At 31.7% G+C, this 27,432-nt stretch overlaps 3 protein-coding genes and 1 non-coding gene across 6 annotated transcripts; 1 reads left to right on the top strand and 3 right to left on the bottom strand.

Annotated features, from left to right (window-relative positions):
* Positions 1-1,426: 1,426 nt before the first annotated feature.
* On the bottom strand, positions 1,427-2,798 carry LOC133318540 (thiamine thiazole synthase 2, chloroplastic-like). Its single transcript, XM_061520540.1, has 2 exons — positions 1,824-2,798; positions 1,427-1,712 (listed from the first exon to the last, which is right to left on the bottom strand). Exons 1-2 carry the CDS (start codon positions 2,721-2,723, stop codon positions 1,551-1,553), a joined length of 1,062 nt encoding a protein of 353 aa, XP_061376524.1. The 5' UTR covers positions 2,724-2,798; the 3' UTR covers positions 1,427-1,550.
* Positions 2,799-3,109: 311 nt separating this feature from the next.
* TRNAL-UAG (transfer RNA leucine (anticodon UAG)) lies at positions 3,110-3,189 on the bottom strand. Its single transcript has one exon. It is a non-coding gene; the product is annotated as a tRNA-Leu (tRNA).
* Positions 3,190-4,394: 1,205 nt separating this feature from the next.
* On the top strand, positions 4,395-11,112 carry LOC133318548 (uncharacterized). 3 transcript variants are annotated; one of them, XM_061520553.1, is made up of 5 exons: positions 4,395-4,528; positions 4,642-4,759; positions 6,214-6,305; positions 6,428-6,532; positions 10,813-11,112. In XM_061520553.1, exons 1-4 carry the CDS (start codon positions 4,513-4,515, stop codon positions 6,490-6,492), a joined length of 291 nt encoding a protein of 96 aa, XP_061376537.1. In that variant the 5' UTR covers positions 4,395-4,512; the 3' UTR covers positions 6,493-6,532; positions 10,813-11,112. The 3 variants fall into 3 exon arrangements, with proteins under 3 accessions (XP_061376537.1, XP_061376538.1, XP_061376535.1); XM_061520554.1 differs by lacking the exon at positions 10,813-11,112 and adding an exon at positions 6,784-7,158; XM_061520551.1 differs by lacking the exon at positions 10,813-11,112 and having other exon boundaries at positions 6,428-6,708.
* Positions 11,113-21,851: 10,739 nt separating this feature from the next.
* LOC133318512 (polyubiquitin) lies at positions 21,852-23,373 on the bottom strand. Its single transcript, XM_061520511.1, has 2 exons — positions 23,333-23,373; positions 21,852-22,946 (listed from the first exon to the last, which is right to left on the bottom strand). The coding sequence occupies exon 2, from the start codon at positions 22,944-22,946 to the stop codon at positions 22,029-22,031; it is 918 nt and encodes a 305-aa protein (XP_061376495.1). The 5' UTR covers positions 23,333-23,373; the 3' UTR covers positions 21,852-22,028.
* Between the last annotated feature and the right edge of the window lie 4,059 nt (positions 23,374-27,432).

The following is a 27,432-nucleotide window of genomic DNA, read 5'->3' as shown; positions in this document are numbered from 1 at the left end:
GATTTTTGATTTTTCAGTTCGGTTACATTTGAATTGATTTGGATTGGTTGCTGAACATTATTTTGCTTAAAGCATATGTTCCATAGAGAGAGAGAGAGTTGTTTCATTATATTTGTATATAAGTTATTTATCTATAATCTTCATATTTTGAGTATTTTTCTTACGTGTCCTTTATTTTTATTTTTTGGACTTGACTTGACTTTTAATTTTTTTTCTTTCTTTTTTTGGAGATATTTGTCTTTTATTTTCTTATAAGTGAAAATCATTACTTTGTTTTTCTTCCATTTCAAGTCAATAGATTCATAGAAGTTGGCTTATTTCGTGCGTGTTTGATAAATAAATACATGGTTTAAGTATGAATTCAGAGAAATCCATGTTGGTAAATTACTTGTAAAGCTCCCAAATGAGGTTGATGATCCTTCATTTAGACGGCTATTTTCAAACGGAGACTTGTTCATACAATGATATAGTTCCAAAGCTTACACAGAAAAATAAGTAATTGTAACCTATAAAAGAACTGTTATTTGCTCAAAAAATCCATCCCAATTTTTTTTTTTCGGTAGATATTATTATCCAAAATCCTAACGAATCTAATTAATCTGATTTCAAATTTATGCTTCTCTACCCTCCTCAAAAAGTAGGCCTCTCATAAATCGAATTTACACTATACAAGTCAAATTTAGGAATCTAGTTAGATGATTACTTTTTAAACTAGATGATTACTTTTTTTTTTGAAAATTTAGTTAGATGATTACTAGACCAAAAAATCCTGGAATAAGAAATGTTTTTTAACATTACTTTCTTACGCCATGATTCAGTGGGAGCCTTAGACAAGCGGATTCTTTATACAAGAAAATATACTAATCCCTGTGTAACGATTGAAAAGAAGTGAAGACTGAAGAGTACTTCAAGAGTTCAATAGTAATTGCTGTAATTAAAACAGGAGAACTGGTAAACAACGCTAGGAAAAATAATAATTTTGCCCTGCCATGTAATGGAGAAAACCTTCTCTGTAGCATATGTATATACATCCTTGCCAAAAAGAGATAAAATCTTGGAATATGAAAAGAAAAAAAAATACAAGGATAGAAATGGAAAAAAAAAATTCCCCAATTGTTAAAAAATTGTACCAAGTGGATTCATCAGATGTATTAAAAAATTTTATCATGTAATGATACTACTGTCTGTCCTGTGTTCTGCAGGACATGGTTTTGCCCATTTTTTGGATAGTTTGCTTGTTATCTATGATTTGATTTCGTTTTAAAGTCACTTGGCATCATTATAATTATCTTGTCTAGTCAGATTTTAATTTAAAAAGTGGTATCTATCTCTCTTATCCATGGTAATTCGATTACATCTGCTACACAAGTATTGCACAGGCTGCCAATTTGTTAGTCTAAGTACAAAGGATGAAACAACAGGTATCGCCCCTTATTCATTCACATTTTTCTTTATTTATTTCAATATCCAAATCATAGACAGGGGCAAAACAGAAGAAAAGCAGAAAAAACTAAAAAAAACAAAAAACAAAAGCCATCTAATTTTAAACTTTAAGCATCAACAATCTCACTATCAACAGAAGCCAAAACAAGTTCTGGTTCTTCACTTCCAACTTCACATGTTCCATCAATAGCATTGTTCTTCCCTAATGCCTTCAATGCCAAATGTGCTGCCTTCTGTCCTGATATCATCATTGCCCCAAATGTTGGACCCTGCACAAATAATCAACAACATCGTTAATATCTAATGAAACAAAACTAAGAAAGATATGATATGATATAATATGTCTAATTAAGGTTTAAAAAAGGAAAAATAAAAGGTACCATTCTTGGGGATCCATCGATTTCTGCAACTTCCATGCCAGTAACAATCATGCCAGGCACAATCTCCCTAGTAAGACGAACAATAGCATCCTCAGCAGCATTCATATCAAGTGCCTTCATTCCAGGGACACTATCAATCATGCCAATACTCCTCAACCTCTTAACCCCAGTAGCACCAAAAGGACCATCGTGTCCACAAGAACTCACCACAATTTTAGCCTCCATCACATTGGGATCCATGCATGACTGTGTGTCATGGTTCATTGAAACCAAAGCCCAATTTGTCACAACACCAGCAACCCTCCCTTCCTTCACAATCAAATCCTCAGCAGCCACAGCATTGAACAACTTCACATTAGGCCTCGCAAGAAGCTTGCTCATGATTGTGGATGTGAACAAAGCTGCATGCTTTATAACAACGTAGTCTTCTTGTTCGTCATACTCGATCTCGAGCTCGTCGAGGAACCTGTGAGCTGGTTTGCGAACCACCATGGCGGAGAAGAGTTGGCCACCGAGCCATGCGCCGCCACCGGGGCTAACGGATTGTTCGATGATGGCTATGTTGACAGAAGGGTTCTTGCTGAGCTCGTAAGCGCAAGAGAGACCGGCGGAGCCAGCTCCGACGATGACGACGTCTGTGTCGGCGTAGGTTATCATGTCTGTCATGTAACGGCGTGTCATTTCGCGTGAGACGATGGACTCTTTGATGGGTTGGAACTTGAAGGATTGGAGGTCGTAAGGGGGTGAGTTTAGGGACATGGAGATTGTGGTTGAGTTATGTTGGGAGTTGGTGGATTTGATGGGTGCGATGCGTGAAGAAAGGGGTGTTCCTTGGAAGGATGAGGATTTCAGGTTTGAAGAGAGAGAGGGGGTGAGGGTTGTGGTGGCCATGGCTGCCATTAGAGGAGTGTTATAACTATGTGAAAGGGTTTTGGGATATTTGGATTGTGTTATCTGTTATGGAATGGAAAGAAGAGAATGGTTAAATGAAACTTGATATTTGTCAGTGTAGTTGAATGAGGTTTTATAATCAAAAGGGGGAGATGATGAGGTCACATGAGGTTAGAGATGCATGGGTGAAAATATCTGAATGAAAAATCTAGAAAGTGTATGCCTTTTGAGTAGTGAAGATAGCATTTGTACGGTTCAGAGAGGCGTCCTTTTAGGATATTTTCACCTGAATTTATTGACATATCTTCGATATCAAAATTCATGATTTATAATAACCAAGCATTTTAATAAGATAGCAGTTTGTTGAAAAAAAGGTTAAAAAAAAAAAACTCAAATGACAGCTGTGGGATTTGAACCCACGCCCTTGCGGACCAGAGCCTAAATCTGGCGCCTTAGACCACTCGGCCAAACTGTCCTTGATGTCTTTATTTAATTTCATAAATATATTAAAGTATCCAAGTATTTGGTTTTTGTTCACTTAAGCATATTGTCCTTTTTTTCCGTCTATATATATATTGAGCAATTAAAAATAAAATTATCAAATATAATATCTATAAATTATTTTGAAATTTTACAAAATGTTTACAACTATAACCAGTGCTATTGGATTTTAAACTATATAATGGAGTAAGTGCTATTTATTCCCGTTTTATTCACTTAACCAGTTAATATTTATGTTAAACTTAATATAATGGTAATCGTAATCTAACGAATTTAATAGTTGAAATTAAAGACGCAATGTAACGCAACCTTCGAACTTTTTTTTCAGTATCTGAAATGCGTGTTAAAGTGTCGGGAAGTGTTAGAATATCAAAGAGTGTCGCGAAGTATCGAACACACACAGTAAGTATTTTGAAGCGTCGATGTATCATTGCCCTTTACAATACTTAAGTAATATAAAATAAGATTTTAATTTTTCTGATTTTTAGTTATTATAATTATTTTATGGGATTTGATTTTCTCATGTTGCATGAGAATTGAATTCTCATGTTGTGACTCAACTAGTGGTGGGTCTCACATTTATTAAAAAAAGAAAAAGAAAAGTTTTGCACGCAAATCGAAGGATCACAACATAAAAATTGAAATCTCATGCAACATGAGAAAATGTTTTTCCTTATTTTATTTGACATTAGTCCTTATATTTTAATTCATCGAGAATTAATAAGTAAGTTAAAAATATTAGAATAATATTTAAATTGATTATTTGTTAGCATTATCATTATGCATTTTCAATATGCGTATCTAATTATAAAAAATTAATTTTAAAGAAAAAAAGGAACCTTTCTTATGAATTCGTGTCTTGGGAAACATTGTTTTATGCGACGGCATATGCTTATTTTATCACTTTTACGATCAATCTAATCACCGTTAATTTTTATTAATCTAACGGTTATAATTTATGAGAATTAATAATTAATTAATAAATAAAATCCAATAATTTCTAATAAAATATAACTGTTAGATTGACAAAAATTAACGGTGATTAAGTTAGTTGTACCGGTAGTAAACTTTTTTGGTGTAATTTCCCTTGTTTTGTAATGATTTTGTAAAATTGTCAGTGTACGCAAGGGTAATTTTGTCAGTTCGGGTTTGAAAATGCTTAAACTTTCAGCAAGACTCTGGAACGAATACGGGGAAAGGCATAGAGGGTTCTGTTCCGATTAGGTATCCGAATTTTGATTTTCTAATCGGAACATTCATATAATCAAATCTGTAACCTTAGCCATTAACGTTTGCAATGGTCTGCGAAAAGTGTGAGTTTTTCAACTTTCTCTGCAATCCACGGTTTTCGCACTGTATATCCCCGTCAAAATTTCAATTTTTAATTTCTTTTTTTGTTTTTGGTAATCTGAATTTGGGGTTGCAGGTGAGAAGAAATTATCGAAGGTGATAGTACCGGACAAGTGGAAAGAAGGGGCCAGCAATACTACTGAGGGTGGTGGTCGTAAGATTAACGAGAACAAGCTCCTCTCCAAGAAGAACAGGTTTCCTTTAACCTTTAAATTATATATATTTTATTTATTTCTTTTTTGCATACTTTGTTTTGTAATTTTAAAATTGGGTATAAGAAGCATAATTAGGCTCTGTCACTCGTGTGTAATGTTAACTGATAGTAAGCATTTTTAGTTTCCTAGTGGAAACCTTGGAGTGCAAATTATTTTTCACTTGCTTGATATAACAAAAATTTGAGGTGGAAATTTTGGAATGAAAATTATTTTCAAGCTATTCTCTCTTTTCACCTTTGAACCTCAATGCTACATGTGCTACTATATTTCATTTATGTTGTTGAAATAGTCTCCTTTTTTTTTGGGGGGGGGGGGGGGGGGGGGGGATTTTCTATGATGTTGGCAAAGTTGGACTTGTTGGGACGAGATTCACCCTTGGACCAATAGACTTTGATGTTTTTATGCATCACTTATTGAGGTGCTATGCATACTTTTGTTATGGGCTTATGGCACCGCATGCTTGGTTTGATGGTTTGAATATAATTTTATTTCTTCTTTTTCTTTTGGGGAAATTCATTTTTATATATAGGTTTGCTATGGCTGTGTAAAAGTTGAGAAAGAAGCCTCATGTTTTCAGGTGGTAGTTAGTGATGGAGAACTAGTTGACTATTTCGTTCAAGTTTTATTTATAACAAGTGAATTGATTATTGACTGTCACTAGGACTTGATTGTGTAAGTAAATTTGCTGTATGCTCAAACAGCTTTGAATTTTGAAACAGTTATATCTGTTATTACAATGCATTCTATTTCATGCCTTTTTTTGTGGAAGGAGTATTGGTATCTCTCCCATAGTTCACCCTGGTCACTTTCCCTCTTCACAGTTATGCCCTACGATTTTGTTTTCGTTTCAAACTTCTGTTTTTTTTTTTTAAGTAAAAAAATTCTGTTTTTAGTTATTGATTTCTATACATTTAAAACCGATACATGTATTTTGATTGATGTGTCTCTTGGAAAATATTTTTAATATAGCTAAGTGGTTCAAAACTGCTAGGACACATAGACTGATCTATTTTAGCTTCTTATATTCTATATCTCGACTTACGAATCATACTCAAAACCATAAGCACAGTTTATTGGTCTTGCACTTATATGAATTAATGATGACTATAAGCACTCTTCTTGCTTTTGCATGGCTTAATTGTTGTCCAAACACTATCAATGTATTGGGTTTAGAATGAATGACCATCTGGAACGGAGCCAACCAAAGGGCTGTAACGTTCCTTTTTGTAAATGTGTATGCATTTAGTCTTGCATTTATAAATGATTCTCAATACCATCAGCAAGTTTTTATCCAATAATCTATTGCACCTTCACCGTGTGTGTTATATGTTCCCTTTTCTCCCTTTGTAGCTGCATTATTTATTCCACCATGTATGTTTCAGTCATGGATATTCTGTGAAGAGTAAACTTATTTTTAAATTGATTGCTTGCAGATGGACCCCTTACGGAAACACTAAGTGCATGATTTGCAAGCAGCAAGTGCACCAGGATGGCAAGTACTGTCACACCTGTGCTTACACTAAAGGTGCTATTCCATCTTGAGATGTTTTGTATTTGCAACCATACATTTTGCATTTTGGCACTCTAGTTAAATGTGGTCCTTCATTAAAGTACGTTACTCAAATCCTGATGTGTTTTGTATTACAGGAGTTTGTGCAATGTGTGGCAAGCAAGTTCTTGACACCAAGTTTTACAAACAAAGCAATGTGTAGTGGATACTGGGCCTCTGCTGTATGCTGCATCTTCTTTTAGGTGCATAACAGCATTGTCTTTCTATCTAATTGTCTAGTTGATTGTATTGCTAACTCTGTAACTGAAGCTGTAAAAAACAACTACTGTGAGGGGTTTTTTCTATTATTTTCCTGTTGTAATTTACTTATAGAAATGTTGATTCCTGATCTAAAACATATACTGTTCAATTCCTGTTCTATTGAGCTTTTGTGATGCTTTTAGGTTGATTGTCTTACTGAAATCCTTATTTCAGCTTGGATTATGCCAAACAGGTTAATACCTTTCTTAATATAAAGATGGCAAACTTTGATGATTAGGAGCTCAATTTTATGTGCTACTCTTCACAGAGGCGGTTCATTGATCGTTTATCAAGAATTAAACACTTATTTTCTTTCATTAGAAGGTTTGATGATATACAACTAAAGAATTAGATTTAATAACGTTTTACGTGAATATTTTGTACGTCATAACAGTAGTCGAGATTTGCTTAGAAGGTTGGAGATATGGGCCCAAAATTGGATTAGGACTGGCTGTTTACTTGTATGCTGGGTGCATGCTAGAAGAAATGGGCTCACAAATCACCAATGTAGAGACTATCTACATCGTAGATGGAGAACGTGGGTGAGATTCTGCATCATGTTAGGACACTTTCCCAGATAATTCGGGGAGACTATAAAAATTGAAATTCTGAATAAATCTATAATTCGGAGGATGAAAAGATGATGATTTAGTTACTTCATTCTCCAAAAGTTTTTGTCTGTATAAAATGATTTGTGAAGTTATCAACTTGTTAACGGATTTGTCTTGCTAAACGCTAACAAGTTTATATATTCAACGATTTATTTGTACAAATGAAAATTTTTAGGAACCAAAGTAGTAGAAATAACAATTTTAGATTATATATCTACTCATGAAATACACCATTAAAGAACTACAATATAATTTTAAAACGGAGACGGTCTGGAAATTATTACTGTGCTAATGTATACCGTGCGTGCCAGTAGCATATGAACAACTCACTTGAATCGTATATTACTACTGAACTTTATAATGTAATAAACCCTATGAAAATTTGATCATAATTTTATATAATTAAGTTATTTTATTGAATAAAATGTTTTCTAAACAAAATAAACACAATTTATGTAACATCCCACGAATTTAGGAAGTATATAAATTTCAGTTAGGAACATGGAAGCATGTCTTGAATTCAAAATATATATACTTAAAGGGTGGACTTAATTTAATTTAGGAAAATTGTTTTTAATAGCAATTATAAGTGAGTATATATGTATATTTTAAGTATTCAAAACTCTAGTTAAAAAGGGATAGTATTACGTTTAATTACAATATAGGTAGGAACCCTAGTTACTACCTAGTGGGAGAATGAAATGTTAATTAATAGCGTATTACATAAGATAGGTGACCCATTAGGAAGTTATTTAAAATGCCATGGTGGATGTGAATGCATGCCTTGAATTAAAAATCTAAGTATGTGTAGGATAGGAAGGGGCGTTTGGTTGAAGGCTTTTTGAGATTTTCCTAGGTAAATGAAGTTTGATTTTTAGAAAATCCATGTTTGGTTCAACAGGTTTTGACCAAAACCCACCTATGTGAAATGCCTGGCTTTTTGAGAAAGATAGTAATTTGCACTGTTTAGAAACCCGATTTGAGAGTGATTTTTTGAGAAAACCTGGGTAAAGCACTGTTGACACACTTTTTATCAAACTACTTTTTTTTAACTTCTCCATCTATTCAACTTTCTCTATGGATATCTAGTAATTACATTTCTCTAGTATTCTTAAAATTTATCTTCAACCAAACGCCCCCTTAAGCATTCTTTATGAAAACTCTAGTTACAACTTAGTAGCTACATGAAACAATATGACTTAGATAAATTATTGAGTCCAATTTCTTCCATGGGCGACGGCCCAAGCCTTTAATTTGGGGTTAAGGCAGCCCTATATTTTTCCTACTCATGATCCTTAGCTTATCCCAAAACAAAATCTGCATGGTTATTCTTTATTGGCGAAGAAGTGGAATATCTATCCATCTTTATCTTCCCATTCCATGCACCTTATGAAGAGAGAAAGCAAACTGCATGCTTGTCATTGTGTCCAAATGCTAGTCAGCCCTCACCACCCCTAGCGCCCAATGAGGGCAAAAGCTATCTTATATATTTTTTTTTCTTGTACTTTTGGGTCAGAATTATGACCAACTTATCCCACCCTATGCGCAAATTGAAGGAGTAACAAGCTGACCTCCTCTCCTTATTTTATTTTAAAGAAACTCAGCCCTACTTTATTCTCTTACTTTCCATGCGCATAACAAAGGACCACCCCCAAGAAAACGGATTGTTCATCATTGATTCAGCATCACTCTTAGCTCCTCTCAAGTTCTCCTTCACAACCGTAAGCCTACAAGACAAACACCATAATCCATGCTTGCATCCTCTTCCACATCATCTCTTCCACGAATCGTGAATACCAAAAGAAAATAATGAAATACCTTAGCATTCTCTTCTTCCTCTCTTTCGTTCGGCCAAGCACCTATATTCATGGAGGTGTGGTGTTTCCTCTACATCCTTGTTTCTTCATACTCATTTCGGTTTTGAAAGGAATTTCCTTTTCGCATGCAGCTGAAAATTGAATCTTGGAGAGTAGGAGTGTGTTGCATGTAGCTGAAAGCATGAATCTTGGAGAGTAGGAGTGTGAGGATTTTAGAACAGAAAATCGGTGACGGTCCCTTAGCTGAATGGCGAGCTTTTGATGTACATGCTAGAAGGTAAGGACCAAACTTCAAACTCCTCTTACCATCTCTGTTTCGGCCTACATGTGTGACCTAGGAAGATTGAATTTTTGTCATTCACATTCCCTTGCTTCTGCCCATTCGAACAGCCTTGGATTTTTGGTACAGGCAAGCCGAAATAGAACTCCTTGTTAGGCGTTGGGGCTGTCCTTTTGAATCAGTATAATAATCTAGCCTTGCATGTTTTGAATCCTTAAAGACAGCATGTTATAATTTAATTAGTCGTGACTAAGTGATATTGGTAGAGTTTCGTTAAAATAAAGTTATAAGTACCTAGTTGATGATGAAAACCGAATCTGTATGCATAAGAACCTTGGGATTTTGTCATTTGCTAGCAATGGGTAAAATAAACACTATGTTCGAAAAATTAAAGTAGTATAAGAACCTCGGTATCCGATTTGAATCAGGCCCTGCATGTGCTTATAGCCTATGTAGGCAGCATGTTTTATGCATCCTTAGCGCGTCCCTAACCTTGTAGGTAATGATATGTAAATGATTAATTTGTAGCACCTGGTTGATGTCCAAAACCGTATATGCATGTCTTAGAAATCTTGATTTTTTATCATTTGGTAACGTTTGGTAAAATTAATATCACGGCAGAAAAATTATTTAGGAAGAGAACCATGAAATTCGGCTAAGATCTTAGGATTGGAAGCATAGAAATTACGTTTGACGTATAGGAAAAATAAAACGAAATTCTGATTTGGTATTTGCTGAATTAGGTGCACAAGACTCTAACCAAAGGGGACTGATTTGGTGATGTTTTGATTAAAAAAAAAAAGTTAAAGACTCAAGGTAAATGCTCGGTGGATTACCCCTTTGTGACTGTTAATTTAGTGCTTGGATTTTTTATTTGTTGCTCTCGTGTCCTAATCTGATTCTGTTTGAAGGTAATGATAACTGACTTGGAATATGAATTATTGGAAATTCTGTTTGGATATACACTATGCTTCGAATTTTTGTTGTCATAGTCATGTAAACTATGACTCTCTGATTCTGATATTTAGTCATGCTCATGAACATCATAAAATTGCATTTTCATGTGTGTGTGAAGCAAAACATATCATAGCATACAGCATTATGCATTCAGTTTTGGAAACCGAATTATTTGATAAAAGTAAGCATATGTTTGAGCATGCAACATGTAGGCATCCCTCAGGTACCGGGGAGAAGGAACCGTGGCTCAGTTCGCATAGGTCGCAGTTGGAATTCTCCTCTGTTGGGCCAAATGGAATCTCCACTGTGTTAGCTAATATGTGCACCGTAGTGCTATGAACATACAGTATTCTGGCGTTATATACGCATTCTGATTAGTATTCTGGCGTTATATACGCATTTTGATTATATTTTAGTATCTGTTCGGAATTTTTTTGATGATGTGATAATTTTGGAAATTTGGTGTCTAAGTTAACATTGTTGCATTGCTGGATTTTCTGCCACACTACTGGGATTTTTCTCACCCCTTTTGGGGCTCAATTTTTATAAAATTGCAGGGGAACGTAGAAATATTTGATGACGTGATTACATGGAAATATTCTATCTAAGTTCTGCTGTTGGAAACCCTACTGTGTGTGCAATATTCTGTTTGGTTTGGGTGCTGAGTAGTTGGATTACATGTAATATTCTGTGATAAGTGTGTTCTGAATTCAGATTAAATTTTGTTGTGATACTGTAAAGTAATATGTACTTCAGGTGTGTAAGGAAACTATCTGATCGTGCACCATGCTATTAAGAGGTATAAACATAGCTACTAACCAAGTTATGTATTTTATGTGTAAGGCATGATTTAATTGGCTAAAAATAGATATCATAATAAGAGTCAATTGTTAGTGATAATTAGATCTTGTATGATTGTCTTTCATTAGAAGCATTCTGAGTTCAATTAGCTCATGATAATAAGATTTTCAAGAATAAATACAGCCAGTATGAAATTCGGATTTTACTAATTTTTCAAGCATTTGGCGAGTTCTGTTTCTGGGGTTACAGATCTCCGATTGAGATATAATTTATATGTACGTAAAGCCCTAGATGTCTATTTTCAAATTATATAAAGTTTATATCAAAAGCTTGTAAGCACGATTTTATATGATTTTTTCAAGTCAGGTAGGTTTTTGGAAAAATTGCACTGATTTAACATGTAGCTTGCGAGTTCTGTTTTCGGGGCTACAGAACTCCGAATGAACTATATTTTATATGTACGTGAAGCTCCAGGTGTCTACTTTCTTTGTGTCAAAGAAAATTTTTGATAGCTCGAAAGTTCAATTTTAAATGATTTTTCCACGACAGACTGTTTTACATGAAAGAATTCACTGTTTTAGCATCAACGTTTTATGAAACTTTTCACCGTTTTCCTATGAAACCTGATTTCAATACAAGTTTTTTTTTTTTTTTTTTTGATAACATCAATACAAGTTTTTAATTGTGACTAAAAAGTGCACTTTCAGATTGTAATACGTAACGTTGCGACTCTAATAAAGTTTAGCAGACTTCTTCCTTGGATGCATATCAGGGGAGGGTGTCACAATTTAAATTCATTGGCCATGTTATACATTAATATATTTTTAAAGATTTGAATAAAAATCGAGAAAATACTGGCAGTATTTTTGCAAGGAGCGTGGCACTCAAATAATTTTGTTTGGGTTCGCTTTTTATGCAGTTACTGCAGATAAGTTATCTGCAGTAAGCCAATATGACGTCGTTTTGGGACGGAAATCATGGTATTTTTGTAATTTTAATTTATTTCAGGGATATAATAGTCTTTATATTTATAATTTTTTAAAATTTCAATACCAAAACGACGTCATTTTGAGAATAAATGCAGATAACTTATCTGCATTAACTGCAGAAACATTTTTCCCATTTTGTTTTTATCATACTCAAGCATTTTCGATTAGATTTTCACCCAAAAAAAGATTTTAGATAAGCTGGTTTTATTGCAATGTAAAGGGAAGGCATTTATTACCGGGAAATTATTTTGACCACTAATTAACAATATATTTATATTAAGGGATTTACATTTATCATTTAACATGACCATAACAACTTTCTTACACACACAACATTTTGTGGGACCCGCATGTTTCAAAGAAAAAAAAATTTGGCACGCAAAACAAATTTCTATAACATTACACAATCACTCTTCCTACAACATAACTCTTATAAAACTCTTATATTAAATATGGGCCTATAAACATTGACTTCTCCTAACAGTTATAAGACTTAGCAAATATAAAATAAAATTAGTCTTCAATAACATGGCGGAAGATACGTTAGTTTTTGAAAAATTAAGTTGTTTCGAGGTTCCTAAGAAATTATGAATGTTGGTCACATTAAAAGTTAGTCAACATTTATGGTATCTTGACCGCGAGTATAATTTTAACTTTTCAAAAATTAACGGGTTTGTCGTTAATTTTTTCAAAAAACAAATTTGAGAAAATACCATAAGAAAGGAGGGAGTTGTAAAAAATATATTTTAATATGCATATAGATTTTCAAAATTTCAAATATGTACATATTAAAATATAATAAATAGTGGCGGACCCAAAAAAAGTTCTTGGGTATGGGGCGCTGCCCCTGATTTTTTTTTTAACGATCATGATCATGATCCAATTTTTGTTTCTACTTCAAAAGTAAAGCTTTAGTGAATCAACCAAAGTTTTAAGGAAATAATCGATAATGATAATTAAAAAAAATTAAACATCACAAAAAGATATTTGTAAAATATAGTGTAGTTGTAGGGTTTAATTGATCAAAAACTCATCTTTGTCGATGTCTATTTGATTCATATTTGGCCACTTTTGTTTCACAAAAAAGGTGAAAAATTCCGTACGATTCTCATCCACTTGATAAAAATTGAATTTCAGGAATCGTTGATGTCTATTAAGATTTGGAGCTAATAAAATTTATGTAAAAAAATAAAAAAAAAATAAGAGACAAAGCAATGAGCTAGGATTTATAAGCTTTAAGCTTTTAATTGTTGGGGTTGGTTGGGTTGAGCCTATCTTTACCTTTTTTCTTTCAATTTTCTCTCTTTTTTTCTTTTCTTTTTACTTGACTTGAATAACACACCGCATGTAAAAAAAATTCTCACCCAACTTTGTCAACCACTTGGGTTTGCCATTGTACACACACACTACGATGTTTCGTTCCTTTCTCAATATTTTATTTGGAACATGCATTGGTAATTATATTGTCTGCTAGGGGAAAAAATGATTTACATTTTTGAACTTTATAAAAGAGAAATTCTTTGTCTTCGTTGACCATAATTGTTTATTGGGTGTTTCTAACATTAGTGAAATTCATGCCCTTTTTTATGGGTTCACTTTTTCTACAGCTAATGCAGATAAATTATCTGCAGTAAGCCCAATACGACGTCGTTTTGGGGCAAAAATCATGGTGTTTTTATACTTTTAATTTATTTCAGTGTTATAATAGTCTTTATAATTATAATTTTTTAAGATTTAAATACCAAAACGACGTCATTGTAGGAATAAATACAGATAACTTATCTGCAGTAACTGCAGAAATATTTTTCCTTTTTTTTATTAACAACTTTTTTTTTGTGTGGTCGTAGTTATTGATTTTATTTCTTTTGAAAAATGGAGTATTGTTTTACGTTTACCTTGTTATTTTTTTAAAAAAAATATTTAATGTAGAGCTACACTTGCTATTGTAATGAAATTGAAATGTTTCTGGTGTTATTTGTATTTGATTTCACAATAGGAATGAAAATTTTGGCGATTAATCAGTGAAAACTGTTAAAGAGAAAAATAAATGAAGATATATGTATATATATGGAGTATGAAATTTTCTTGTACATATTCATCAACAACTTCTTTGTTTTTTTTTTGTATTTTTAAAATATCTAAACATTGATTAAATGATTTACGTGGATTCAGTGTCATTTAAATGATTTTAAACTTTTATTGCTGATTGTTCCACGTTTTTTTTTAAAATTGTGAAGTTTTGTTGTCCCTCTACGTTGATGTTCTTAACATATCACGACTAGGTGTATAAATGGGTCAAGTTAGGTCAGACTTTGACTTTGATTAGCTAAGCCTATGTAAAATATTTAGAGTCTATAATAGCCTATTGAAGGCTTGATTTATAGGTCTGGTCTGACCTATTATAAAAAACTAAAAAACCTAATACTTCCTATAAGGCTACCAAGTTGCAAACTAAAGTTTAGTGAACCAAATCAAATTAAAATATAAAAGATAAAAAAATTTATTCACAAAGATCACATGAAATAAATTTTCATTAACATCACATGAAATAATGTTCATAAAGATCACATGAAAATGTTCATAAAAGTCATATGAAAATTTCATATATGTTTATATACATGTGCACTTTCTTTATTAATTTAATTTTATATTATATTTTAAATTTTAAATAAATATTTATTATTTATTAAAATAATATCAATCCTATTACTTTAAAAAATTTAAATAAATTTTTTTCATAATAGATTTGTGTAATTACAAAAATATTTTGATAATTCGATATGTCAAATTTTTTGGATCCGGCTAAAATTAAATCCTCGCTCCACCGCTGCCTATCATGGATGGTGTAGAGGTACTATGTCCATCTTATATTAATTAGTTTAGGTAATTAATCAAGAAGTGAAGTACGTTGTTCAATATTACTTATTTGATTACTAATAAAATGAATTCTCTTAACAGGCAACAGGACAACTGCGTGCTATGGGTGTGCAGAGTGTAATTGTGGAAATAACTATCCATGGTGGTGAAGGTGAAGACAAGAAAAAAGAAGAATTTTTAGGAGCTGGATGAATCACTGCTTCAAGAAGCCTCTCACCAATGAAATGATTACATAAGACTTCAAAGAATTTCAAAAAAATTAAATTTCAAAGTGTATTGCAAGAAGTCTATTGCGTTGTTTGGCTTTTACCTTAGCCTATTACCCCAACTATACTTTAGAATGTAATTGTCAAATATTTGACATACTTTCTAACAATCATACTTAAATAAATGTCATTTCCATATTTCAATACATGTATGTTAAGTATCCGTGTTTGTGTTTATTTGATAATACATGGATTTGATAACACGAAAGAAAATTACAACTTTCAGGTAGACAAATCAAAAAGAATCATTTACATAAAATTTTCTGACTCTCTCGACCAATTTTGTTTTGATCAATTTAATTTTTGTCTTAAACCCAGCTCACATGTACACTCGAAAGTTTTATATAATGGGCTGTGACGATATAATAAAAAAAAATGTATAGAGGGCCTATCTATGTATTATAACAATGGACCAATTTATTTTCAAGCCCAACTTGTACCTACCTGTACACTATATAGATACATAACACCTTTTTGATCCATTAATTTTTTTTTTTAGTCTAACTTTAGTGTACACTTGAAGGTTCTATATAATGGGCTATGATGTTATTAAAAAAAAAAAAAGGGATAGGAGAGGGCGTATGTATGTATGTATTATGACAATGGGCCAATTTATTTTTAAGCCCAACTTATACCTACATGAACATTATAGATGCTTAACACCTTTTTGAAACTGACAATGGTCAAATCTTCTTCTTCTTCCTTCCTCAATCTCTTTAAGATTTGTTTGAAAGTTGATTTTAGGAGGAAAAAGAAAAGAAAGGGAGGATTTTAGTAACTTATTCCCTTGTTTGTGAGTTTAAAAAAATGAGGGGAAAAAATTGAAGATTTTTACTAAATACTTCAAAACCCTCCTTCTTCTTAAAATTAGAGTTCCCCCAATTTGGGGAGTTTGAGGGAAAAATATTGAAAATTACTTATCTACCCTTACCATTAAAATGTGAAAACTATATACATGTTAATCATTTTTAAATGTGACAATATTAGAAAAGTATCAGATATCGACAGAATTTATCGACAAAAAATATTTCATAAAAAATAGTGATGAAATTTTTGATGAAAATCACATACGTCAATAAATTTTCGTCAAAATTAATCATTCACATAAATTTTTTACGAAAAAAAAATTCCGTCAAATTTATTGATAAAATCTAAATTCCGTTGAAACTTTCAACACAAATATTTTCGTCCAAAATTTTAATGAAACACATTTCCATCAAAATGTTTCGACGTAACACGAAAAACATTTCCATCAAAATTTTTGACTAAAATATTTTGACTGAATTTTTTTTTTTTTGCCAAAATTCTTTACGCAATCTAAATTTTTTCAAAATATTTCACAAAAAACATATTCATCGAAATTTTTCACGAAAAATATTTCCATCAAAATTTTCCACGAAACACATTTCCATCGGAAAAATTTTACGGAAAAAAATTTCATCAAAATTCTGTACAAAATTTAAATTCCTTCGAAAGTTTCTATGGAATCATTTTCGTTAAACTTTTTGATAAAAAAAATTTCTGTCAAAATTTTTAACGAAATACATTTTCATCGAAAACTTTTGACAAAAAATATTTCCATCAAAATTTTTAACGAAACACATTTCTGTCAAAGATTTTTGAAAGAAAATATTTTAGTAAATGTTTTTGACGAAAAATATTTCGATAAAAAAATTTTGATAGAAGAAATATTGTGTCAAAATTCTTTACAAAATCTAAATTTCATTGAAAGTTTCGAATGAAACATTTACCTCAAATTTTTTGATAAAACAATTTCCGTCGAAATTTTTGACAAAAAATATTCCGTCAAATTTTTTGAGGAATTCTTTTTTTGTTTAAAACATTTGATTGAGGAAATCATTTCCGTCAAAACTTTTGATGGAAACTAAATTTCGTCGAAAATTTTGATAGAAAATTTATTTTTGTAAAAATTTAAACGGAGAAAAAATTTCGTCACTTTTCTCGAAATGTATTCTAACCAAAAAATAATTTTGTGACGAAATTTTCGTTGTTTGCAATGTAAAAATATGATCTTTTTTTAGTAGGGGTGTGCATGGGGCTAGGTCAGGTTTTTGTGCCGACTCGACCCAACTTGATTTTTATAAGTCAGGTATATTGACCCGACCCGCTTTAATTTGATCCAAGTCAGGTCTGACTTGGTTTGGATTTTTTTTGAACTAGTTCTGAATCGGGTCGGATCTGACCTAACTTAGTTTCTGAAGTGGGTCCGACTTGGTTTCCGAAGTGGGTCATATCTGACCTGACCCGTTTTTGACTTGCTTTCAAAACATTTTTTTAATTTGATTTTTTTTTATAGTTACTGATTTATTTTTTAAACTCATGCAATTTAATTATTTATTTGTTTTTAAATATATAAATTTTATAATAAATTTCATATTGTTTGAATAAATAAGGGAATGTAATTTTAAGCCCCTGCACATGTGAAGCAAAATTAGTGAAAATTAATGAAAAGTAAAGGATGAGAGAACGCTCTTCCCATCTTAAGAGGACAAAGCACTAATTTTAACAATACTAAAAAATATCTTATTTTCGATGAAATTTTTACATTACAAACGACGAAAATTTCGTCACAATTTTTTTTTTTTTTGCGTCGGATTATTTTTTGTCGAAGAGCGACGAAATTTTTCTCTAATGAAAACTTTTACAAAAATAAATTTTCGACGGAATTTAGTTTCTGTCAAAAGTTTTGACGAAAATGATTTCCCCCATCATATGTTCTAAACGAAAAAAGAATTCTGTAAAAAATAGGGACGAAATATTTTTCGTTCAAAATTTCGATGAGAATGTGTTTTGACGAAAATTATTTTGAGGGAAAAGTTTCAATCGAAACTTTCGACGAAATTTAGATTCTCTGAAGAATTTTAACATAATATTTTTTCAGTCAAAAATTTTTTATCGGAATTTTTTTTGTCAAAAATTTTTACGAAATGTTTTGACAGAAATGTGTTCCATTGAAAATTTTGATGGAAATATTTTTGTATCAAAAAACTGGACGAAAATATTTAGTCCAAAATTTTTTTTTGTCAAAAAGTTTAACGAAAATGTTTCCATCGAAAACTTTCGCCGAAATTTGAATTTTGAATAGTATTTTGTTGAAATTTTTTTCCGTCAAAAAATTTGGATGAAAATGTGTTTCGTCAAAAAAATTTATGAATATATTTTTTTGTGAAATATTTTGACGAAATTTAGATTCCGTAAAAAAATTTGACAAAAAAATTTTTCCGTACATTTTTTTGCAAAAATGTTTTTAGTCACAAATTTTGGTGAAAATATTTTTCTTCACAAACTTTTACAAAAAATTTTGATGAAAATATTTTCTGTAAAAAATTTTGACGTAATTATTTTATGTTAAAATTTTTCTTTTAACGTAATTGTGATTTTTTTCACGTAATGGGTGTGGATCAAGTTTTGAGTCATTGCGTCATTATTATAACAAGTCAGGTATAAAACTGACCCAAATAAAAGTGGGTCAGTATTTAAACCTAGTTCAAAAAAAGTTGTTGTTTATGGGTGAGGTTAAGACCGGATCAAGAGCAGGCAAGTGAATCAGTTTTTTTGAACACTCCTGTTTTTTAGTATAATGAAAAGTACATAAATATTTTTTATAGAAATTTTAAATTTAATTTAATTTGTAAAATATAATAATTGTATTATTTTAAAAAAGGAATAAAATGGTAAAAATATCTAATTAACTCTCAATTTTTTTCCTTATCATTTTTTCATCGTCAATAAGGGAAGAAAATATCCTTCAATTTTTATCCCTTCCTTCTTCTCCTTCCTCCATGAATCTTCTTTCTTTTCTTTCCCTCCAAACTTTCAAATAAAACCTTAAATTCGTTTTATCCGGTAAAAATGGGACTAAATCCTATCATTTTTCGAGATTCTGGATAAAAGTCGTATTTTTTACTCCTTTTTTGTTTGGTTGACTTTTTGGTGGGACCGATATACAACTCGATTTTGCAATAGTATCTCTCCTACGAGAGAAACTTGAATACATCCGTTGTATCTTACTGGCTACTATTTTTTCCAATTTTGAATCCTATTCTATTTTTTTATTTTTATTTTCATGTAAGTTTTCAAAAACTTTATTCTTTTGGGCAGATGCATCATACATCGGATGTATTGAAGATTTTTCCCTCTCCTAATGACTTATGTCCTTACATGTGTATGCATGTGTGGTAAAAATTGATATGAAATAAATCTCGTGTTTCTTCCTGTAAATGTGTCCGTCATTATGCTCTTTCTTAAGCAAATATTTAATGGGAAAAATGTTTTCGCAGTTAATGCAGAGAAGTTATCTGCATTTATTTCCAAAATGACGTCGTTTTGGTATTGAAATCTTAAAAAATTATAAATATAAAGACTATTATAACCCTAAAATAAATTAAAATTACAAAAACACCATGATTTCTGTCCTAAAACGACGTCGTATTGGCTTACTGCAGATAACTTATCTGCAGTAACTCCAGAATAAGCGAACTCATATTTAATATGGTCCGGAACCACTGAATCTTTAGGTACTTTCTCTCACATCATTAATTTTTTTCTTTTCTTGTTTATCTCTGTTATTTTTCTTCTTTTCTGATTTTACCCTCCTATTTACACTAAGGACCACCTAAAAAATGATGGTCCCGAATCACTCTAAATAATCTCCTACCTTGAATGGAGCAAACTTTTGGTACCACGGTTGTAGGTACAACTTCCATTCAAATTTTGCCATTTGGATTATATTTTTTTTTTTCTAAATAATCTCCTTCCTTGAATGGAGCAAACTTTTGGTACCACGGTTCTAGGTACAACTTCCATTCAAATTTTGCTATTTGGATTTTTTTTTCTCATTTTCACATTCTCTCCATTTTTTGATTGGTGCTCCTCACCAAAAAAAGGGTACCATGGTTGTACCTTAGAAGTTTCCCCTTGAATGGGAGCAAATATAATGGAGAGAGAGAGAGGGAGAAGGAGAAGAAAGAGGAGAGAGAGGAGCAGGGAATTAATTTTTCTTGAATGGTACTTTTTACATCGAAATGAATTCTTTCATTTTAAAAAAAAAAATATGAGATGATATAATTATAGTCCTACAAAAACAAATTAATAGTTATAATTTATTAACAATTTATTTTAATATTTTTTCTTTTATCATTGATTTTTTTTTGGGAAATAATACTCTCATGTTACATGAGAGTAAACTTTTTTCCTACACAAATTCGTTTTCCCTGTCAATTAATTTTTTTTTTTAATATAAAATATGAGACCCACGTTCAACTTCTCTCTACTTTTTTTCTCTCCTATTATCCTACAACGTAAGTAAACTTAAACCCTTCTTTTTTATATGATTATAATCACTTATATGACTATATAATATCTTCTTTGACATGAGAAGATTACATAATAGCCTCATGGTTTAGGGCAACAAGATAAAATTGACATCTTCTCAGTACGGCAAGCCAAAAATGAAAATTTATATTGACCCTCTTGTTCCTTTATCCCAGTCCTTATCTCTGATCATATTTTCCAGTTTGCGCCGAGTCGCCGACCGATTATATATTTTTATCTCCCTAGTTTTTTTTTAACAAAATAATCAACAGACTTGCGTGCCTGAACATTGACATTAAATTTTCCTTTCTCAAGTGACCCGATATCATAAGAGTTAAATTATAACTGTTAAATTGATACAGATCATTAATTGTGAAGGCTCATTAATTGTGAAGTGATAAATATATCCTGGCCTGAACTATTAACAAGTCCAAAGCAAACTTAAAATGTACTTAAAATATATTGGATGGGTCAAACAGAATAACGCAGAAATATAACTTGTTTGCAATCCAATTTTTGACGTGAGAACTGTAACGCAGAAAATGCCTTATTTGATTGTGTTCTGATTTTTTTGTTCTTAGAATTGTTTTCAAAAATAGTTATAAAAACAGTTATTTTTCACAAAAATAAGACATGTTCTCTAAATTTGATTTTAAAAACAAAACAAAAAAACAGTTATAGTTTTCAAAACATTTTTTTACAAAACATGTGAACGACTTTTTTAGTTTTTTTCTTCGCAATCCAATTTTGACTTGTACCGTGAGAACTGTTAACACCAATTTTGACAAGTACCGTGAGAACTGTAACGCAGAAATATTACTTATTATGCGCGTATAAATCTCGCCTTTCTTCCAATATAGAGTTCTATCCTATGCTCTTAGTTTGCATAACTAAGAGACATCTTTCACATGAAATAGACATTACAATTGCATAACTAACAATGTCCTATTCATTGTCAAACACGAACAGGCATAACTTTTCACCATCGAATTGTCAAATACGGACAGGCATATTTTCACCATGAACAGGCACAATTCTACTGTTTGTGTAGAACTGGCATATTTTATTCTTTCATTTTTCATTGCTTTGTTATCCACACATGATCTCCGCTAACATCCGATATCAATCCTATGCAATTTACCCAATTATGATATCAATCTCCCTAGTGTTAATACTACAAACCACCCCGTAACAATAAGAACATGTCGCTCCTTACACAATTCGATTTATTAATTCAACAAATACAGAGCAACATTTACCTGTAAACTTAATATATAACAACTCAAACAGCGGGACAACAAAGTTGCAAAGCAACTTAGCAGGTAGTAATAGAAAGTACTAAATTTTTAAAAGATCGTAATGGACAAATTCAAACCAAATTTATTTCAAAGGGTAAACACAGACCCATTAAACACCCACAACCACAAGTTTATAACATCGAAACCATCCAACATCACAAGTTTATAACATCCAAACCATCCAACATCACAACGATAAACATCCAACTTAAAATCCACCACGAAGACGCAGCACAAGGTGAAGGGTGGACTCCTTCTGAATATTGTAGTCAGCAAGGGTCCTTCCATCCTCCAACTGCTTCCCTGCAAAGATCAACCTCTGCTGATCCGGTGGGATACCTTCCTTATCCTGAATTTTTGCCTTCACATTGTCAATGGTGTCCGAGCTCTCAACCTCAAGGGTAATGGTTTTCCCAGTCAAGGTCTTAACAAAAATCTGCATACCTCCCCTGAGACGAAGGACAAGGTGAAGTGTGGACTCCTTCTGGATATTGTAGTCAGCTAAGGTACGCCCATCCTCGAGCTGCTTCCCAGCAAAAATCAACCTCTGCTGGTCCGGGGGAATACCCTCCTTATCCTGGATCTTGGCCTTAACGTTATCGATGGTGTCTGAACTCTCTACCTCAAGGGTAATAGTCTTACCGGTAAGGGTCTTTACGAAGATCTGCATACCACCACGAAGACGCAAGACGAGGTGGAGAGTTGACTCCTTCTGAATGTTATAATCGGCCAAGGTACGCCCATCTTCGAGCTGCTTACCAGCGAAGATCAGCCTCTGCTGGTCCGGTGGGATCCCCTCCTTGTCCTGGATCTTGGCCTTGACGTTGTCAATGGTGTCTGAGCTTTCAACCTCAAGAGTTATGGTCTTGCCTGTTAGGGTCTTGACGAAGATCTGCATGCCACCGCGGAGACGAAGGACGAGATGGAGGGTGGATTCCTTCTGGATGTTGTAGTCGGCGAGCGTGCGACCATCCTCGAGTTGCTTGCCGGCGAAGATGAGACGCTGTTGGTCAGGGGGAATTCCTTCCTTGTCCTGGATCTTGGCCTTGACGTTGTCAATGGTGTCCGAACTCTCGACCTCGAGAGTGATGGTCTTGCCGGTGAGGGTCTTGACGAAGATTTGCATCTATAAAGTCAACAGATAAATCAAAATCAGATTCAAACAACCACTGCAAAAATGAATTCCAATTATATACAAATAAATATCAAGCACGGATCTGTAGAATTTCATGTGAAAACCCTATTTGGTTCGTAACTACTATTTTTTATACCAGATCTAAATAAAAACACATCCATGACTATAAATCAACAACCAAGGCAAGATACAGACAAAAATTTCGATGTGACCAATAATTTGAATCGATGGAACTATACAGGTTCAAGCAGATCTAAACTTTCAAGCAAAAACACTATTGAAAGAATCTTCACGAACAAAACGAAAGAAACTATATTCACTAATAAAAATAATTTAAAGAACAGATCAAGAAGAAAAAGAAATTGAATCAAACATACCTTGAAACGTAAAGAAATGCACAATGGACTAGATTCGTTAGAAGATGAATTGCGAGGATATGCAGTGGGTTTGGGGGAAATTTATAGCAAAAGTGGTGGAACCTTTCGCCAGTCATGTTGTGACGCGTGTCCATTTGATGTGTCATTTGTTGCTTGTGACACGACGATTTTTGGTATCTGAGGCGTTTCGGGGAAACAAATCTTTGCTGCTACTGTAGCACCAAAGATTCAGTACATCTCATCAATAAAAATATTGCATGTCAGCTAAAATTTTATTTTCTCTGAAATTTTTTTTTTCTCTCCTATGATGTGTAACGCTCTCATTGATGAGATGCATTAAATCTTGGTGCAACAGTAGCACAAAAAATTTATGAGTTTCGGGGAGGTCCTTTTCGGTAATTGAGAAGAATTTGGTGTTTGTGATTTTAAATGATTATGTCATTTTAAGAGAGATACATAAAGAATGAAAATTATGGGATAAAAAATGGGTTTTTTTTTAATTTAAATTTTAAATAAAAAAATATTTTATGTTTATCTTTCTTTCTAAAAGACATAACTTTATGTCATTTAGAATTACATATATTTTTTCAATTAAAAATTGCAAGTTGGTGAGGTTGGTGGCGGTTACATAATGTTGACGGAGTCAAAATCACCTTCACCACTGGATTAATCGTTACAACGGCGTTACCTATGTTCGGCCCCACGTCATGATTTGGGCACGCTGTTATGCTAAAAGAGTTAGATTTGACACCGATTTGAAATGAAATCATATTTTTTAAGAGGGGATTATATTTATTTATTTTAATTATTAATTTTATTAATCTAATGATTATAATTTATTAAAAATTAATAATTAAGTAATAAGTATGAATCAATAAATTATAATTGTTAGATTGACGAAAATTAACAGTAAAGATTTAATAAAAAAATAATAAGAAAAAAGATAATAAATACAACTTTTCTCCTTTTGAAAAATGTGATTTTGGTTTTTTAATTATTCTTAAGTTTTCAAACAAAATGATTTTCCCATTCTTGAAATGAAATCACAAGTGTAACTGTGAATTTTTAAGGCTTCTATTTTCTCGGTACACTATTTTCTTTTTTAAACGAAATCACATATTTTTGGTTTCTGTAAATTTTCATGTTTAGTTATTGGATTAAATTTAGGAAAATTGATTTCTTATGTTATACAAGTTAAAAATAGTTTTCTATACTCAGATATAAAGAAATGAAACTCATTTATACATTTTTTCTCTTATATATTCTATCTCCTGTCTCCTCTCTTCTCTACATATGTGTGTAGGAAACTTATTTTATCTTATATAACTTAAAGAAAACAATTTCTCTTAAATTTAGTACTAACATTTTAGTGAAGACTAAATTTTCTTAATTTTTTTTTTCTAATGAGGAACTTTGGTATAGACATCCATTGCATTATTTTTTAAATGGATGATACAACTCGAAGACGAAGGAGCCACCACTAGGGGTGAAACCGGGCTGGCCCGGCCTACAGGGGTCTATGGCTCGGCCCACGTCAGGTCAGACCTGACCTAGTATATTTCGTAAAATAGGCCGAATTTGGGCCTTGAAAAAGCTTGTTTAATAAAAAAGGTCGTAGGCCCACTTTCACAAGGCTTGGCCTATAAGCCTATAGGTCGGCCTATATTATACTATTTATTTTAAATAAAATAAAATAGAGTAAGTATGCCTTGAAGAAAAAACAACATATATAAATTTAATCAATTATAATTATTTATAACTTAATTATATTCGATTATATTTTAATAGAAGTATGACTTTATTTCTTATATAGGAGGAACCAACATCTCAACATGTTAGATTGTGTATATGAATATATTAAAAGGTTTTTGGGAGAGGTTATACTTACTACAAGCATCATGATGTGTGTTTGTTGGATTCATGTAGTTATTCTAATTTACATAGTATGGATTTGTTTGTTGGATCTTATGAAATATATGTTATTTAGTTTGAGCATTTTTGCTTTTAAAAATGACTTAAATGCAGATTGCATGAGTTTTGTTATGATTCGTGATTCTGTTTGGACGTTAAAATTGTGATTTTTTGTTTAGCAACAGAATTTGAGTATTTTGTAAAGTTGATTTATGATTCTGCTTGGAAGTTAAAAATTAACGGGCTAAGCCAGGCCATTTGTTTTTTTATAAACAGGCCAAATCAGGCTAACAATTAGACTTGTACTATATTTGGATCAGGCCAAATTGAAATTTTTTGACGTAGGCTTAGACTTTTCTAGGCAAAATTTGGCCCAGTCCAACTCACTTTCATCCCTAGCCACCACCCACAAAGACGAATAGATGTATGAGAATAAAAGTTCGAATCGACTTCAAAGTCTAACTTGAAATAAAGCAATGTGGAAAATAGATAACTGACGAGCACGAATTTTTTTTAATTTTTTTTTTTTTAACTACAGCCGGAGCATCAAATTTGTTTTATTTTCCTCAAATTAAAAAATTTCATATCATTTAAATTCCTGTCTTTTATATATTTTTCTTTACGTTTTGATAGTTTATTAATTTAAAAAATAATATAGGTATTACTGTAATATCGGAAAAGCTCTTAATGAATACCATATAATCTAATTTAATGGGGAGAAGGTCGAAAAAACAAATACTATTACTTCACTACCAGATAAATAAATAAATATATACATATGCATGTTGTCAACTACATTAAATGACATTAATGAATTAATATTTTATTTATAATTAAAAGAGAAAACAATTTTAAGGTCATGTTTATAGATTTATATTTATATTTTGTAATAGGAATTAATATTTATTCTTTTAAAAGACATATAATTGTGTTATTTCAGGTGAGAGAAAGAGATATGTATATATAATGAAAATCATGGGAGAGAAAGTGAGAGATTTTTTTTTTAATTTAAATTTACAATAAAAATACTAGTTTTAATGACCATTCCTTAAAAGGAAAAATATTTTTTCCTTTGTGATAAAATAATTTTTTTTTATCATATCTGAAATAAAAAGTTACAAATTTCAATACTTTTATATTCTTTTAACTAAAATAATGCATATAAATTATTGGAATATAGAGGAGTAAAGTATATGAGGAAAAATATAAGGGATCTTCAATTATGGCAGAAACTGAGCCATATAACTATTGCATAATTTAATAAAATACATAATTATTTAACTAATTTATGTTATGATTAACCTTGACCAATTACAATTTTTTTTGGTGGACCAACCAATTACAATTTAATTAACTGTAACTACCAATGAATTAACAATTTTTACATCATTAACTGAACCATATATAGTTTTTAGAGTGTCAATCAAGACAGAAATTTTAATTTTATAGTTTATTTTGGAAAAATAATAAGAAAAAATGGGGAATATGTTGCAATTTTATTTTATAACATCAATTTATATAAAAAAAAAACTTCAAATGTTTAAATAATGACCTTGATAGGGTCAAAAGGCCTAAACTGTTGCTCATCTGAACAAGATGCTGATGGTGGACCTGATTGTAGTCTTTAGTTGTTTAAATGTAGTTTTGATAATATATTAATAATTTCTTTTTTGTAACAAAATGTATAGTATTTTGAAGCTCCTGATAATGACGTAAATAATTTTTTTGATCAAAATAATATAAAAAAATAAATTTCCAAAATGAGATTTATTTCATTCTATTTTTAATGTAAACGTGTTACGCGTGAAGAGGGTCGTACAAGATGCTTTGTTTATTTATACACAGCCAGGCTCTTGTAGTAACTGATACAGTAACTAACTTTCCTGCCAAATCACAAATGCTTAACAAACTAACCAAAAAAGATAAGCTAACAGTTATTAGTTAGCAACAGAAATATGCAAGACTTTGCAATGCTACTTGGTACATCAACTTATCCATCGAAGGTTTCAATGGTATCACCCTGCTTAACTCGGTACCACTGAAACGACTTATCTTCATCCATCTTTTCCCGGTTGTGAACGAAAAAATAACGACCATTATTTGGAAGAGGAAACTTAAGCTTCTGTTTCAACTTCTCCAGCTCCTCCCTCAGCACTTCCACATTATCACTAGCATTCACTTCCATTGCT

The sequence above is a fragment of the Gastrolobium bilobum genome, unplaced genomic scaffold, assembly GCF_033153095.1.
Source record: "Gastrolobium bilobum isolate Gb01-03AN ecotype WA unplaced genomic scaffold, APGP_CSIRO_Gbil_v1 utg889, whole genome shotgun sequence".
Classification (NCBI taxonomy): Eukaryota; Viridiplantae; Streptophyta; class Magnoliopsida; order Fabales; family Fabaceae; genus Gastrolobium; species Gastrolobium bilobum.
The sequence above is the reverse complement of the archived record's forward strand: the minus strand, read 5'-3'. Positions and strand labels throughout refer to the sequence as shown.